Consider the following 14,996-nt stretch of genomic DNA (forward strand, 5'->3'; position numbering starts at 1 on the left):
GTCTGCTTGCAGGTTGTTTTCCCCTTTGATGTGGACTGCTACTAGGGAGACCACTCTTTCCTCGGCCCAGCTTAGGATTGTGGTAGCTAGATCTAAGAGGGGTCTGGATCTGGTCCCTCCTTGCCTGTTCAGGTATACTACCGTTGTAGTATTATCTGAAAGTATGAGGACCTCTCTGTTGAGGATGTTCTCTCTGAAGGCTTTCAAGGCCTCTCCTACAGCTTTCAACTCCCTGAAATTGGAGGAAGCTTGAGTTGTCGCCAACTCCCAGATCCCCTGTGCCTGAGCTCCTTCCAGTGAGCACCCCAGCCCTTGGTACTGGCGTCTGTGGTGATCTCTACAGGGTCCCATTGTCCCCAGGGCCTGCCCTTCCCCAGGTTGGTCTGCTCTTTCCACCATATCAGGGATTCCCGGACCTGTGGGGTGAGGACGACCTGTTCGTCCAAGGACTCTGTTCTTCTGTCCCAAGACGACAGATGGAAAAACAGAAGTTCCCTTGCGTGCAGTTGTGCCCAAATCAAGGCTGGTATACTGGCTGACATAAAACCCAATACTCTCAGAACTTCTCTTCTGGAGCAGGATGGGGAGTCCTCTAACGCCTGGACCGCGGTGACTATTTTGTCACTTTTTTCTTGGGGTAGAAATAGTTTTTGAGCCTTTGAGTCTACCAGGAACTCTAGAAAATTCCGTAGCTGGGAAGGTACCAAGGCTGACTTCTTCAGATTGAGGAGCCATCCTAGGCTCTCCAAGAAATTTATCACCCGATGGGTGTCTAGGTTTTCCCAAAAATCAGTAGGTCGTCCAAGTAGGGGATCAGGGCAATCCCTAACATGTGTAGGTGTGCTACCGCCTCTGCAAGGACTTTCGTAAATATCCTTGGGCTGGCGGCTAGACCAAAGGGTAGTGCCCTGAACTGCCAATGAGTCGTTTTCCCATCGTTCTCTATGGCAAACCTTAGGAACTTTTGATGTTCTGGGTGGATGGGAACGTGCAGATAAGCGTCTCTGAGATCTAAGGTGTTCATGAAGACATCCTTTAACAAGTTCTTCCGTACTGAATAGATTGTTTCCATTGAAAATTTTTTGTACGTCAGGAACCGGTTGAGTTTCTTTAAGTTTATTATTAGGCGGAATTTGCCTGATGTTTTTGGGACCACAAACACATGGAAATAAAACCCCTGGAGATGTTGATCCTCTGGGACTGGAGTTATTACCAATTGCTCTGCAAGTTCTTGAATTCCCTGAAGTAAAGCATCTTTGACTTGAGGTTTCTTGGGGACCTGAGTTAAGGTAATTGTGGTGGGTGGTATTGAAGTGAATTGAAGGCGATAGCCTTCTTGAATGAGGGTGTAGATATATGGGGAGACTGAAATTTCTTTCCACTGAGTGAGAAATTGGCTCAGTCTGCCTCCCACCTTGACGCTGGCGTCACTTGTTGTCTCTTGAACTTGCGGTAGAGGGAAAGAGCAAACTATTCCTTTGTTTTCCCTTCCTGAACCCCCATCTCTTGTTGGGTTCCCTTTTCCATCTATTTTGACTTTGTTACTGGGGGCCTCGAAAAAATTTCCTGGGAACATCTTTCCTCTTTACCGGAAATTTCTTCCCCCTTTCCGAGGACCTGGCTAGGACCTTGTCTAGTCCAGATCCAAATAATAAGGACCCCTCAAAAGGCAAGGCACAAAGCTTTGTCTTTGAGGTAAGGTCCCCTTCCCATTCTTTCAGCCAGATGGCTCTTCTGGCTGAGTTTAAGAGGGCACCTGTCTTAGCAGAGGCTACTACCGACTCTACAGCTGCATCCGCCAGGTAGGCTACTGCCTTCCCAATCAGGGACAGTGAGTCCTGTAAATCCTGAGTCTTTTCCTGGGGTAAGTTCTTATTCAACCTGTCCAACCAACAGCAGGTATTCCTTGCTACACAGGAGGCAGCCAAGGCTGGAGCCATGGTAGAGGCATTGGACTCCCAGGCCTTCCTTAGGAGAGACTCCGCTTTCCTATTCATGACATCCTTGATACTGCCTGTGTCAGCAAAGGAGAGGTCAGATTTCTTGGTCACTTGAGCCAAGGGTGCATCTAATTTGGGACTTTTAATCAGCTCTTCAATATCCTCCTCAAAGGGAATCTGCGTTTCCATGACACTGGTTTCTTAAACTTAGTCTCTGGATGCTGCCATTGCTGAAGAACCAACCCTTTGAGGGATTGGTGGATGGGAAAAACCCTAGAAGGAGTCTTACCTAGACCCTTATAGAGCCTGTCCTGGGCTGATGTCCCTTTTTGCAAGTCGGGTATTTCTTCAGAGGCATACACTGCTTGAAGGAGCCCTTGCATGTTATCCAGCCCAAACAGCTTCCTGGATGGTTCTGTTTCCTCTGCTTCTTCTGAGTCCCTGTCTCCTTCTCCCTCTGAGTTGGATTGGGAGACTGAGCGGTCTATATCCTCTTCCTCCTGTCTATTTCTTTGTAATCCTGAAGGTAGACTCTGAGGAAAGGACTGGCTGGCCTGTCCTGGTCTAACAGAAAGGCTCTCCTGTGAAGAGGTACCTTCCCCTGCCGGAGAGGTTGAGGATCCTGAGTTCCCTAGGGAGGATTTGACAGTCTGGATTGTTGTCAGCATTTCCTCTTGGACTGTTTTTAGGAAGTCCTTCATTAGGGCTGATGATTCTCTCCCTGCCAGCTTATAAATGCATTTGTAGCAAAAAGGTTTTGTGTGGGAGCTAGGTAATCTGTCTGCACAATTACCACACTTTGAGGCAACAGATCCTAACCCTACAGGTGAAGCAGTAGGTTTCCTGAACACCGCTCTGGGACTCTGGAAGACAGGATACAACATCAATTAGTATCACTCTTCCAATTTTTTGAAAAGGTATGAGGCCCATAGAAAAGGACACTTAAACAGTCCTACTATGGGCAGGGAGAGGGAACATCAAGCATTTCAAGGAAGGCAAAAACATCAGCAGACTTTTCTTTGGAAAAAGTTAGATGCACTGCAGCACTTACCCGGGTCCAACCTGGGTTTGGCTGTCGTTGCTTGGCCCAGCGCTTCTTCCTTCCCGGGTGGGTGAGTAGAAGGCTTCATCTCCCTGGCAGCTGTCCGAGCTCCTGCGGCTTGGGAGTCTGCACTACCGCGTGATAGCAGTTCCAGCGTCTCCTCCACCTTCCTCTTCCGCATTGTGACAGGAACTGACGTCACCGGATGTTGCCGGGCTCCTTCCGCTCCGGCCGCGAGGCTTGAGGCGCTCGCGTCTGACGTCACTTCCAGCGGGAAACTTGAATCCGAATCCTGTGGAGGAGAGCTGCTGGCGCTGGGAACACGGTGAAAAAACCTAGAGGGATAACCCGGGTGACCGACGGTTTTACCGATGGAAGAGGCGACCTGTGAGAAACCCGGGAGGGGTGGCAGGTAGAGCTCTACTCTCGATGGCTTTGCTGAACCTGGCTCACAGGGGGACCATAGGACCATCAAAAGTCTGCAGGTCAGAGAAAAATAACAAATGTTTCGTAGAAAGAAACACAATCTAAACTGAGGATGGAGGGAAGGGTGGGGCCTTTTAACTATGTTTAATTGACTGTGTTTCCGGTAGGAGGAGCCTATCATCTCATGTTTGGGCCGTCCTGGAAGGCGATTAGAGAAAATTAGTATTTGTAAATCCTAAAAACAAACATCCCTTTCTTGGTTTCCTTTTGGTCTGCTAAATGTACCATTAAGAGCCGGTTCACACAGGCGCGACCCGGGCGACTTGTGAAGTTGCGGTGTGCAGCTCGCACCGCGACCTCGGAGCGGCCGGCACGGACTTCATATAATTGAAGTCAATGCAGGTCGCTCCAGGTCGCCCCACAGAAGCTCAGGACCCTTTTTCTAAGTCGGAGCGACTTGTGTCGCTCCTATTAGAACGGGTCCTGTGCTAATCTATGGCAGGCGACCCGCGGCGACCAGGTCGCCTAACAAGTCGCCCCAGTGTGAACCGGCTCTGAAAGTGTTTCGGTATATCTGTTTGATAAGTGCAAAAAAACGCAGCACTTTGTGTCCTGTGTTTTCTGCAGTCATATCTCAAGCATTGTTGTTGGCTTTGCCCAACCCACTAAAAAGCACACTTTCCCCTATTTTGCAGAGATGAGAAACGGATTGATGTTCTGTAGTTAAGAGATACACAACAAGGCAAGGCTGACGTTTTTTTTTTTTTTTTGTTTTTTGCTGTTTTTAATTTCAGCTCAGAAAAGCCACTCCGTTGTCAGTCCACAACAGGAATTTAGAAGTGGAGTGCATTTCGGCTAGAACAGTTCTTTACCTACAGGATCTTTAAAGGAATACAACATGGGGAAACATGCATTTATTGCAGAGATGTACTACATTTTTTTTTTATCTTGCCCTGATATATACACATTAAGTGGTTATAAAAGATAAACTTTTTTTTTTTTTTAATAGCTCTCCTGCCCCTAAACACTTACCTGACACCACCCACAAAAGAGGTGGAGGACTATCCAGAGCAGGTAAGTATACCCTCTTATTTTATAATTTTAGATTTTTTTATTTTAATAAAATTTGACTTTATCAATTAAAATGTTTTTTTTTTTTTTTATTAAATTACATTAATCAATTTTTTAAATTACATTAGATCATTGATCTTTTCACCTTTCCTAAATGAATGTAATAAGGCGACACCTTTAAAAATTGCAAACAGGACTAAATTAAAGACAGTACTTTGCTTCTCTTCTTCAGGGCAATATAACAGGTTCACCTCATAGCCAACCCCTTGTGCCACTGATACATACCTTTCCAGTGCCTACCTGTTCAATACCCAGAGTACTTTCAGGCATGGAGTAGGTTTTAGAACTCTCTTATGTGTGAGCTCTGACCAAGACTTTATACAAAAGTTTCTTGAAAGCCCATAATGCTCTGAAAAGGTTATCAATAGCTTGCACCCTTTAGTAAATGTTTATTTATAATGATGAGCGAAGCAAGAAAAAAAAAAAACCCCTTTGGTTCACTGGACGTTTGCCAAAAAATTGCAAACACCGAACATGGCGGCAAACTCCACTAAAGTCTATGGGAGCTGAATCTTGTAATTTAATTTTTTTTTTGCCATTTTGCAAGGCCAATTTCCAAGCTTTTTGAAGAAAAAAAAAAAAAAAGACATAGATAACTGTACACTGCTATGGACGAAGTGTCAGACTCTGCATTGCTCTTGTCGCTACTCATCTGTGGAAAGCGTTCACATCCAAGACAAGCTGCACTTATGAATCAAAAATCTCATATAAAGCTTTTGTTGGATCACCTACATGTACTTTGGCCCACAGGGGACAGAACTGAAAAACAAATTATAATAATAGATCTAATGCATTTGTCAAAGAAAAAAAACTTTTCTTTTAAAGTTGTGCTTGGAAAATGTACACACAATATAAATATACCTGAAGAGACAGCTGAAAAGTAGTAAATACAATAAAAAGTGACAATCTGAATAGAAAAATACCTGATAACTCTATGTAAAAGGAATATTGTTCTCTTGCTTTCAGTTGTTATGTCTCTGCTATACTTCACAAGCCGCTCATACTTGTCATGCCTTGCATCCAGTTCATGCTGAAAAGCTGGAAAAAGTATATAAAGAAAGTAAATCCAACTGTTACAGATCTAGGTTAAAATTCATGAACATGGAACATGAACATTCAGTTAATATTCATGAAAATAAAAAAAAAGAGGAAAGACAAGGGCAACCTCCATAGTGTAGTAAACAATATTTATTAAGGATTACTTCCAAGGGATGGAAGCCGGAGCCCAGATGGCCCCAGAGGCTGAGGAAGAAGCAACATGCTTTAAAAAGCATACCTACAGTTAAGTCCATATAAATTTGGACACAGGCACGATTTTCACACTTTTGGCTTTGTATGCCACCAGAATAAAATTAAAACGAAACAATCAAAATTAATTTGAAGTGCAGACTTTCAGCTTTAATTCAGGATAAGAGAAATCAATAAACCAGTCAAACTAGTAAATATCACAATGCAATTCATCTGATACAGTTGTCATAGAATTAGCCCAGCCCCCCCAAACCTTGTCAAATTTCACAGGCGCTGCCTTATTGGCATAGGTTACTTTATAAAATGGCAGAGCCTTATTAACCAGGGCCTTTCATGCTGACATAGAAGGCGCAGCAGCTTATTTCCAAGAAAGGATAATACGTTTCTGTCGGGGTGCCAGGAAACCAGACCACACAGGGATGCAGGTAAAATAAAGCAGTTTATTGGAGCACCCAGTCCGGTGATTGATATAGTCAGGAGTGCAGCATCATCACTGTGCATTACCCAGGCAGCAGGCAAGTGACGACGCAATCAGAGTTTATAAGAGGCAGAAGTTTGCACATGTCCGAATTGGCTGCCAACAGGAGGGCAAGGTAAGACCTTGACAGTACCCTCTCCACAACGACCCCTTTCTCTGCAGAGCAAAAAACAAGTTTCTGAGGAAAGCGAGCATGGAAAGCGCGGAGAAGGGCGGGAGCATGAACATCAGCGGAGGGAACCCAGGAGAGCTCCTAAGACCATAACCCTTTCAGTGCACCAGGTATTGAACCTGACCTCAGAACAGACGAGAATCCAAGATGCTGCTAACCTCTTACTCCTCATGATTGCCCACAAGAATGGGACGATGGCGAGGAAGTGAAGAAGTAAAACGATTGCAAACCAGTGGCTTAAAAAGTGACACAAGACATTGGAGATACACATGCCGGGAGGGCATAGGCCACTGGGTTCACCTTATGGAGGATGCGAAAAGGCCCAACAAAACGGGGTGCCAGTTTTGGAGTGGGCACCCTGAGGTTGAGATTACGGGTCGACAACCACACCCTCTCCCCGACCTGGTACGAAGGAGCAGCTAAATGTCTCCGGTCTGCCTGGAGCTTCTGACGCTGTGCAGAGACCCGTAAAAACTCCTGAATCTGCACCCAAGAGGAACGGAGGGCACGAAGATGGGTTGTCTGCAACATCATTCACATAAATACATAAGATAAAAAAAAAAAAAAAAAAAAATAGTCCGAATACGTCATTTATTTGTATATACCGTATGTAGAACGTATAACAGATGAATATGCATTTATAACTTGCTTTTACAGAAGATTATGTTTTTCTTATCTAGGTAGTGGGATTGTGTGGGAGTGTATGTAGGTATTTATTGAACATAAAAATCAAGTACAAATTTTAGGAACTGCAATCATTTTTGTTCACAGTCCCCCCATTTTCAGGGGCTCAAATGTAATTGTATAATCATAAATATGTCCATTTTTAATAGTGTATTGAGAATCCTTTAAGGCAATGACTGCCTGAAGTCTGCTCTCATCCGTTCCTGGGGTTTCGAGCGGTCCACGAAGCATCTGACTCCAGCAGCTCCGTGGACAGCGCAAAACCCGAGGGACGGATGAGAGTGCCATCTCCCCCTACGCCTTGATGAGCGTTTATCATTTCATCATCCTGCAAGTGATTTTTAATCCATGTGCAAAAAAAGGAACTTTTAACCACTACAGTTAGGTGGCGCTTCCCTTTCTCCCCCTCCTTTTCTTTGATATACTCTGAGGATAGCCAACCTCCAACCCTTATTGCTTTCTATGCATTGATGGCCTTATATATGGACTATTAGCACATCTTTTGCTGCATTTTATTGGACTGTTTTTATTATAATGATTTAGAATTAACTTTGCGCCAGGAACTACTGTCTTCTAGCTAGTAATCAGTAGCAATGTGTATAGTCAATTGGGCTACTCGACTCCTAGTTTAAATTTTGTCTTTAAGTTTTTACTCTGTAAATTCTGCAATCTTTTATGGCTTGCTACATTGCAATTTCCTTAAATCTCTTTTATTTATACCAATAAGGTAATCGACACCACATAGGCACATTTTTTATAGACTTTGCCGTCTGAAGAGCACTCTGCAGTAAATCACTTTTCAGAGGGCAGCTGACAGGGATGGAGTAGATTCTATGTACCCAGTTTTAACATCATTACATTTTATACTGGCTTTGCGATGGGTTTTTGAACAATTCCTCCTGAGTTATAAGCTGCTTGGCAGTTTCCCTGCCCCTTGCTTTTCAGTTAATATTCATGAACAGCCTTTGCCTCAACTCATGCCACATCATTTAACGAGATTGCGAACAAGAATTTCGGCTCCGCCTCCAGGGTAGCATCCCCACCTCCATCTCCTCTATTTATCAAAAGATTCAGAAGGGAAAATGGATAATTATACAAGTAAAGTAGAAAAGTGATGCTGCTGCTTTTAAAGTGACAATACTAATAAAATGTTAGTGAACAGGTACTCTTCAGTGGCTGCAAAAGGTTTTTGGATTCTGAACTAGCTTTTGATTAGTCTTCCACATACTACATAAGCTCCCTCTACTCAGGCCTAGTGACTGGTTGACTGTTGAGGCTGTGAAGACAGAGTAGAAATGTTATGTAACTCCATACCAATCAGTACCAGTTACGTCTTACTGTAGTGACAAAGATCAGGAAAGCAGGGGTGATAGTGGAGGGTTAAAAGCTGCTGACACTGTCTCTTCTAAAGCAATCATGCAAACTTGCCCAAGATGGCAAACATACAGGTCCACTTGAAGTTTTTTTTAGTGCGAAGGCCTACCTTTAACAGTTTAGTTTATATGCAGTCAGGTAGGCATTCAGACTGCTGGTACTAAACGAATAGATCAAACCTAATGTTAATGTATGTGGTTGGGTTTAGAAATGGCCATACAAATCAGAGGGCAGCTGGATATGGTAGCACATTCAGAGTCTGACCGGTAGTTGGTCTTAAAAAAGATGAAGGTAGCCATCTAAAAAGAACTGGCTATACAAATTGGATCCCAGTTGGATATATGAGCATGATCAAATTCTTGCCTGCATTTGCCCCTAAAGGATGGAGGCTGCTACGATGCATGGTGGTTTAGCAATTCGCCATCTTCAAAAGCAGACTGCCCAACTTGCCTCTCTAACCAAATATCTCGCGGTCACTGAAATGCTTATATAGGCATCACTTGACGCAATCGTTTGCTGGGGATAGACAATTCGCTGTGGCTCCTCCCAAAGGACATCTTTTTTTAGGGAACTCTACCACAGTCCACTCTCTGACACTGCAGGATATCCCTAAATACTTGGGAGGTCTTCTGTCACCTAATCTGCCCCTAAAGGCTGTCCTCATCAATCCCTCCCTCTTTCCTGGCTTTGGAGGACCCTGCAACATTTAGACATTGGATTACTTCCAAACTCGTTTTCACAGCCTCATTACAACAGATGGTGTGAAATTGTTTCAGGTTTTTAAAAAAAATGCCTATAAGCTTCCCAAAACCGAACTGTCCCAATATTTGCAAAAAAAGTGCTCTGTTACCTGTATGCTCCAAGCCCCCTTAGATGAAGTGTCTGACTTCTTTGAACAGAAACAACCCACATTGCCCAGGCTTGCTCACTTCGCTGTACAACTCACATCCCACTGCTTCCTTATCACTGCACCACAACTATATGGAGTGGTGCAGTGGTAAGGTGGAAAGTGGGTGGCACATCTCAATATTACAATACATCCAGAAAAACATTTGGGACACCACCAAGTCGCCCTCTCAGTGTCCTAGCCTTGGAAACAACCTATAAAGTTTTATATCAATGGCATTTGGTCCCTAACCATCTTGCTCATTTCCCTCCAGATTGCACAGCTCCTCAGACTCAGGATCACATCTACATATATAGCGGACCTGCCCGACAGTTCAGTTCTCATGGACCGCGGTGAAACACTATATACCCTCACACTGGATGTCTTCTTGAGGCATCAATTTAGACTTCTGAGAGGTTTTGATGGTAACTAAACAAACCATTGCAGACGCCTGGTTATTAAAGGAGTTGTAACGTCAGAAGGTTTTTTTTTTTTTTTTTTTATCTTAATGCATTCTATGCATTAAGATAAAAAGCCTCCTGTGTGCAGCAGCCCCCCCCCCCCCTCATACTTACCTTAGCCCTATCTCTGTCCAGCGATGTTCACGGCTGTCCGAGACTCTCCCTCTTGATAAGCTGAGACACCGCAGTGGCACAATTGGCTCCCCCTGCTGACAGTCAGCCAGCTAGCCAGTCAATCAGGAGAGAGGGGCAGGGCCGGGTCGGGGCTCCCTGTCTGAATGGACACAGGGAGCTGTGACTCGGCTTGGGTGCCCCCATAGCAAGCTGCTTGCTGTGGAGGCACTCATCAGAAGGGAGGGACCAGGACCAGCGAAAAAGGGACCTGAGAAGAGGAGGATCCAGGCCACTCTGTGCAAATCCACTCCAACAGAGCAAGTAAATATATTTGTTAGTTTTGTTGGAAAAAAAAAAAAAAAACAACCAACGAGACTTTAAGCACCGGTTCACATTGCAGCGACGCTACTTCGCACCGCGACCTCGGAGCGGCCGCCACGGACTTCATAACATTGAAGTCTATGGCGGTCGCCCCAAAGAAGCTCCGGACCCTTTTTCTAGGTCGGAGCGACTTGTGTCGCTCCTATTAGAACGGGTCCGCAGCTTCCCCATTTCTGGACAGGAAGATTTTCCCCCTTAATGACCAGGCCATATTTTACGATTCGGCACCTTGTTACTTTAACGGACAATTGCGCGGTCGTGCAATGCTGTTTTGCGCAGGAGGGCTGCCCTGCCGCAGTAAAAAGGCTGCGGGCGGTCCAGAAGAGGTTAAGGGCAGAGGAGGAATTTGGGTCTTATAGACCACAGATCTCTCCATAAAAAGTTCCTGTCACATGTCTAAGTGATATTTAAATTCCTTGTGAGAGAAAGAAAAAAGTAAAAAAAGTGCAGTGTATAAATAAATTATTATTAATAATAAAAAAAAGGTTTAATTGCTCCCGTCCCTCCATGCTTGCTTGCAAAGGCGAACGTACATGTCGGTCCCGTGTTTACACTGATCGTCAGATCATGGGCAGTAATTCTAGCACCAAACCTCCTCTGAAAATCTAAAGTGGTAACCTGCAATAGTTTTTAAAGCATCGCCTACGGATAGTAAAATTTACATCGTTTGTCGCTATTGCACAGGCATGCTCAATTTTATAGTTTGATATATTTGGTAACTATCTACTCAGCGTAATACCATCTTTTATATTTCCCCAAAAACATTGGTTTCTATATGGTCTCTTTGCATTAAAATTCAAAATGTGTATTTTCTCAAAATAAAAAAAAAAAAAACTACATTTGAAAAACAGCTGCACAAATACCATGCGACATAAAAAAAATTGCAAAACCCACCATTTTATTTTCTAGGGTCTTTGCTTAAAAGAAAAAAAAAATATGGGGATTCTAATTTTCTAGCAAAACATACTGATTGTTATGTGTAAACAAAAAGCCTGGGGATCAAGTGAGTAGAGCTGAGTTCGGTTAGGATGTTGGGCTTTTCAGGTGTCACCTGTACTGCTTGTCACTGTGAACACCCCAATGAGACAAAATGCCATGCTGTAACTTTATATCCTACAACTTAAGCAAGGTGGATGTTCAATTACCTGTATACTGGGTCTTCCAATAAAACACACTTAATAAATAGCGATAGCTGAATATAAAACTCTACTTGACAAATAATGTTGCAAAATTATATTTACATTTAAAAGCGAGTATCACTGGTGATGAAGAGTCTATGGTACTTCCTTTCCCATCTTTCCTCTGGGGCTGCTTAAAGTCATGTTTGCATCTTTTAAATGTTCCGGATGCTAGATAAAAAAAAAAAAAAAAAAAAAAGTTTAATTCACAATTTAAAATTAAAGTGATTCTAAAAGGCATAAATAAAAATAAATAAATAAATAAAAATAAATAAATAACAAACCTTTCATACTTACCCACTCTGTGCATTGGGTTTGCACAGAGAAGCCCTGATTCTCCTTAGAAACAGTGCAGAACCCCAACAATGACAAAATAACCGAGAACAGCACAAAATAAACAAAACAACAACTCTGAACAGCATAGAATGGAGAACAATATGGAGGAATATGGAACCGTGGCGGACCCTGGGCAAATCGCAGTACCCTAGAAAAACATAAGACTCAGGAAACAGTGGAGGAACTAGGAACAGTGTAGGACCCCACAAACTGTGGAAGGCCCATGGACAGTGCCGGAAACGGGAAAAGAGTAGAACCCTGGGAACAGTGGAGGAACCAGGAATAGTGTAGGAATTGCGCCGAACAGAAACAGTGGAGGACCCATGGAAAAGCAGAGGAACCAAGAATAGCAAAGAACTCTGGAAACAATGCAGAAACAGTTAAAGGTGCAGGGCAGGCTACGGGAACGGCGCAGGACCCCCCAGAGGAACAGAGCAGGATACGGGAACGGCGCAGGACCCCCAGAGGAACAGGGCAGGCTACGGGAACAGCGCAGGACCCCCCAGAGGAACAGAGCAGGATACGGGAACGGCGCAGGACCCCCCAGAGGAACAGAGCAGGATACGGGAACGGCGCAGGACCCCCAGAGGAACAGGGCAGGCTACGGGAACGGCGCAGGACCCCCAGAGGAACAGGGCAGGCTACGGGAACGGCGCAGGACCCCCAGAGGAACAGGGCAGGCTACGGGAACGGCGCAGGACCCCCCAGAGGAACAGGGCAGGCTACGGGAACGGCGCAGGACCCCCCAGAGGAACAGGGCAGGCTACGGGAACGGCGCAGGACCCCCAGAGGAACAGGGCAGGATACGGGAACGGCGCAGGACCCCCAGAGGAACAGGGCAGGCTACGGGAACGGCGCAGGACCCCCCAGAGGAACAGAGCAGGCTACGGGAACGGCGCAGGACCCCCAGAGGAACAGGGCAGGATACGGGAACGGCGCAGGACCCCCAGAGAAACAGGGCAGGATACGGGAACGGTGCAGGACCCCCGGAGGAACAGGGCAGGATATGGGAACAGGGCAGGATACGGGAACAGGGAAGGATACGGGAACAGGGAAGGATACGGGAACAGGGCAGGATACGGGAACAGGGAAGGATACGGGAACAGGGAAGGATACGGGAACAGGGAAGGATACGGGAACGGTGCAGGACCCCCAGAGGAACAGGGAAGGATACAGGAACAGGGAAGAATACGGGAACAGGGAAGAATACGGGAACAGGGAAGGATACGGGAACAGGGAAGGATACGGGAACAGGGAAGGATACGGGAACAGGGCAGAACCCCAACGGAATAGCCGCAACACCCGGGTTGAGGGAATAGCACAGCAGCCTGCTATCTCACCTTCTTTGTCGCCCATGTCTGTAGGCTCGCCCAGCCTCTCTCGGAGGACCCGGGTATACGGCTCGCCAGGGGCAGCAGATGGAAGAAGATGAGAGGATTGTACAGTGAGGGAACAGGCGCTCCGTACACAGATCGCCTATCCTAGCACGGACCGCGGTCTTGTCATTAGATGCCGTGCAGAGTTTACATCCGGGTAGACCCTCAGTGCATCATGGGAACTGTGTTCTCATTGGCAATACGGCATATTGTTGGCGCATGCGGATCATACCATTTGTCGGTTATACAAAACAATTGCGTTTTAGTAATATTCTGTGCTGCAGACCATTTGCTTTATTTATGTAATGTCTGAGCAGGACTCGTAGGGCCATGTGATGTAGTGTGCGTAGATGGAGATATCGCCCCTAGTGGCTCAGTCGGGTACTCCATGGACGCATAGTGGATATCAGTAGCTGTTTCCCCAGTACTAGCTGACTATACAGTGTGTCTGCTGCTGGCCTGGTACTACAAGCAGGCCAGGACTGCGGAAAAATAGGCCCAGGCTGTTTAGACAGTAGCCCATTTTTTTAACTAGTTACAAATAATGACAACTACCGGTTTCTCAATGTCTTATATTTTGTGTGTATATATATATATATTTTATTTTTTTCTTGATCCTTCCGCTCTATAAATGCATGCTCTGCACACTGAACATTCTCCTTTACCTTCATCCGTGCCACTCTCCTTTCTAAATCATTCTCCTTCCCTTCTATTCACCGCAATTTCCTTCTCTGGTCACTATTATTGTTTTCTAACAATGCCTGCTCTACCTTTCTATGAGCGTTCTCCTCCACATCCCTCCATACCTTCTCTCCTTTACTCTACTGTCATTGGTCAAAGTCCACTGCCATAGGCATGCGCACACCCTAATCGCACTGTGCTGCACAGACTCCCCCTGCTGCTTGGCTGCAGGAGAGGTTGCTCTACCGAGACCAAACTCTGCCCTACTGACACTGTCCACTGCTCTACTGAGACCAACCTCTGTCCTACTGACACTGTCCACTGCTCTACTGAGACCAACCTCTGCCCTACTGACACTGTCCACTGCTCTACTGAGACCAACCTCTGTCCTACTGACACTGTCCACTGCTCTACTGAGACCAACCTCTGTCCTACTGACACTGTCCACTGCCCTACTGAGACCAACCTCTGCCCTACTGACACTGTCCACTGCTCTACTGAGACCAACCTCTGTCCTACTGACACTGTCCACTGCTCTACTGAGACCAACCTCTGTCCTACTGACACTGTCCACTGCTCTACTGAGACCAACCTCTGTCCTACTGACACTGTCCACTGCTCTACTGAGACCAACCTCTGTCCTACTGACACTGTCCACTGCCCTACTGAGACCAACCTCTGCCCTACTGACACTGTCCACTGCTCTACTGAGACCAACCTCTGCCCTACTGACACTGCCCACTGCCCTACTGAGACCAACCTCTGCCCTACTGACACTGTCCACTGCTCTACTGAGACCAACCTCTGTCCTACTGACACTGTCCACTGCTCTACTGAGACCAACCTCTGTCCTACTGACACTGTCCACTGCTCTACTGAGACCAACCTCTGTCCTACTGACACTGTCCACTGCTCTACTGAGACCAACCTCTGTCCTACTGACACTGCCCACTGCTCTACTGAGACCAACCTCTGTCCTACTGACACTGTCCACTGCTCTACTGAGACCAAACTCTGCCCTACTGACACTGTCCACTGCTCTACTGAGACCAAACTCTGCCCTACTGACACTGTCCACTGCTCTACTG

General features: G+C 45.7%; 1 protein-coding gene and 1 pseudogene across 2 annotated transcripts in view; both read right to left on the reverse strand.

Moving 5' to 3' along the window:
- The window catches only part of TSNAX (translin associated factor X), a 29,460-nt gene extending 16,170 nt beyond the window's left edge, over nt 1-13,290 (reverse strand). Inside the window, exons 1-3 of the mRNA XM_082248850.1 lie at nt 13,192-13,290; nt 11,579-11,686; nt 5,463-5,577 (exon numbers count right to left, since the gene is read on the reverse strand). Of these exons, the coding sequence (XP_082104976.1) occupies nt 5,463-5,577; nt 11,579-11,686; nt 13,192-13,207 (239 nt within the window). The 5' untranslated portion in view covers nt 13,208-13,290. The remainder of the gene's footprint in view (nt 1-5,462; nt 5,578-11,578; nt 11,687-13,191) is intronic.
- On the reverse strand, nt 1,542-2,641 carry LOC309550184 (lamina-associated polypeptide 2-like; annotated as a pseudogene). The gene has a single exon. The product of its transcript is annotated as a lamina-associated polypeptide 2-like (transcript).
- Nucleotides 13,291-14,996: the final 1,706 nt, after the last annotated feature.

The sequence above is a fragment of the Pelophylax lessonae genome, assembly GCF_965119305.1.
Source record: "Pelophylax lessonae genome assembly, chromosome: 3".
NCBI classification, from domain to species: domain Eukaryota; kingdom Metazoa; phylum Chordata; class Amphibia; order Anura; family Ranidae; genus Pelophylax; species Pelophylax lessonae.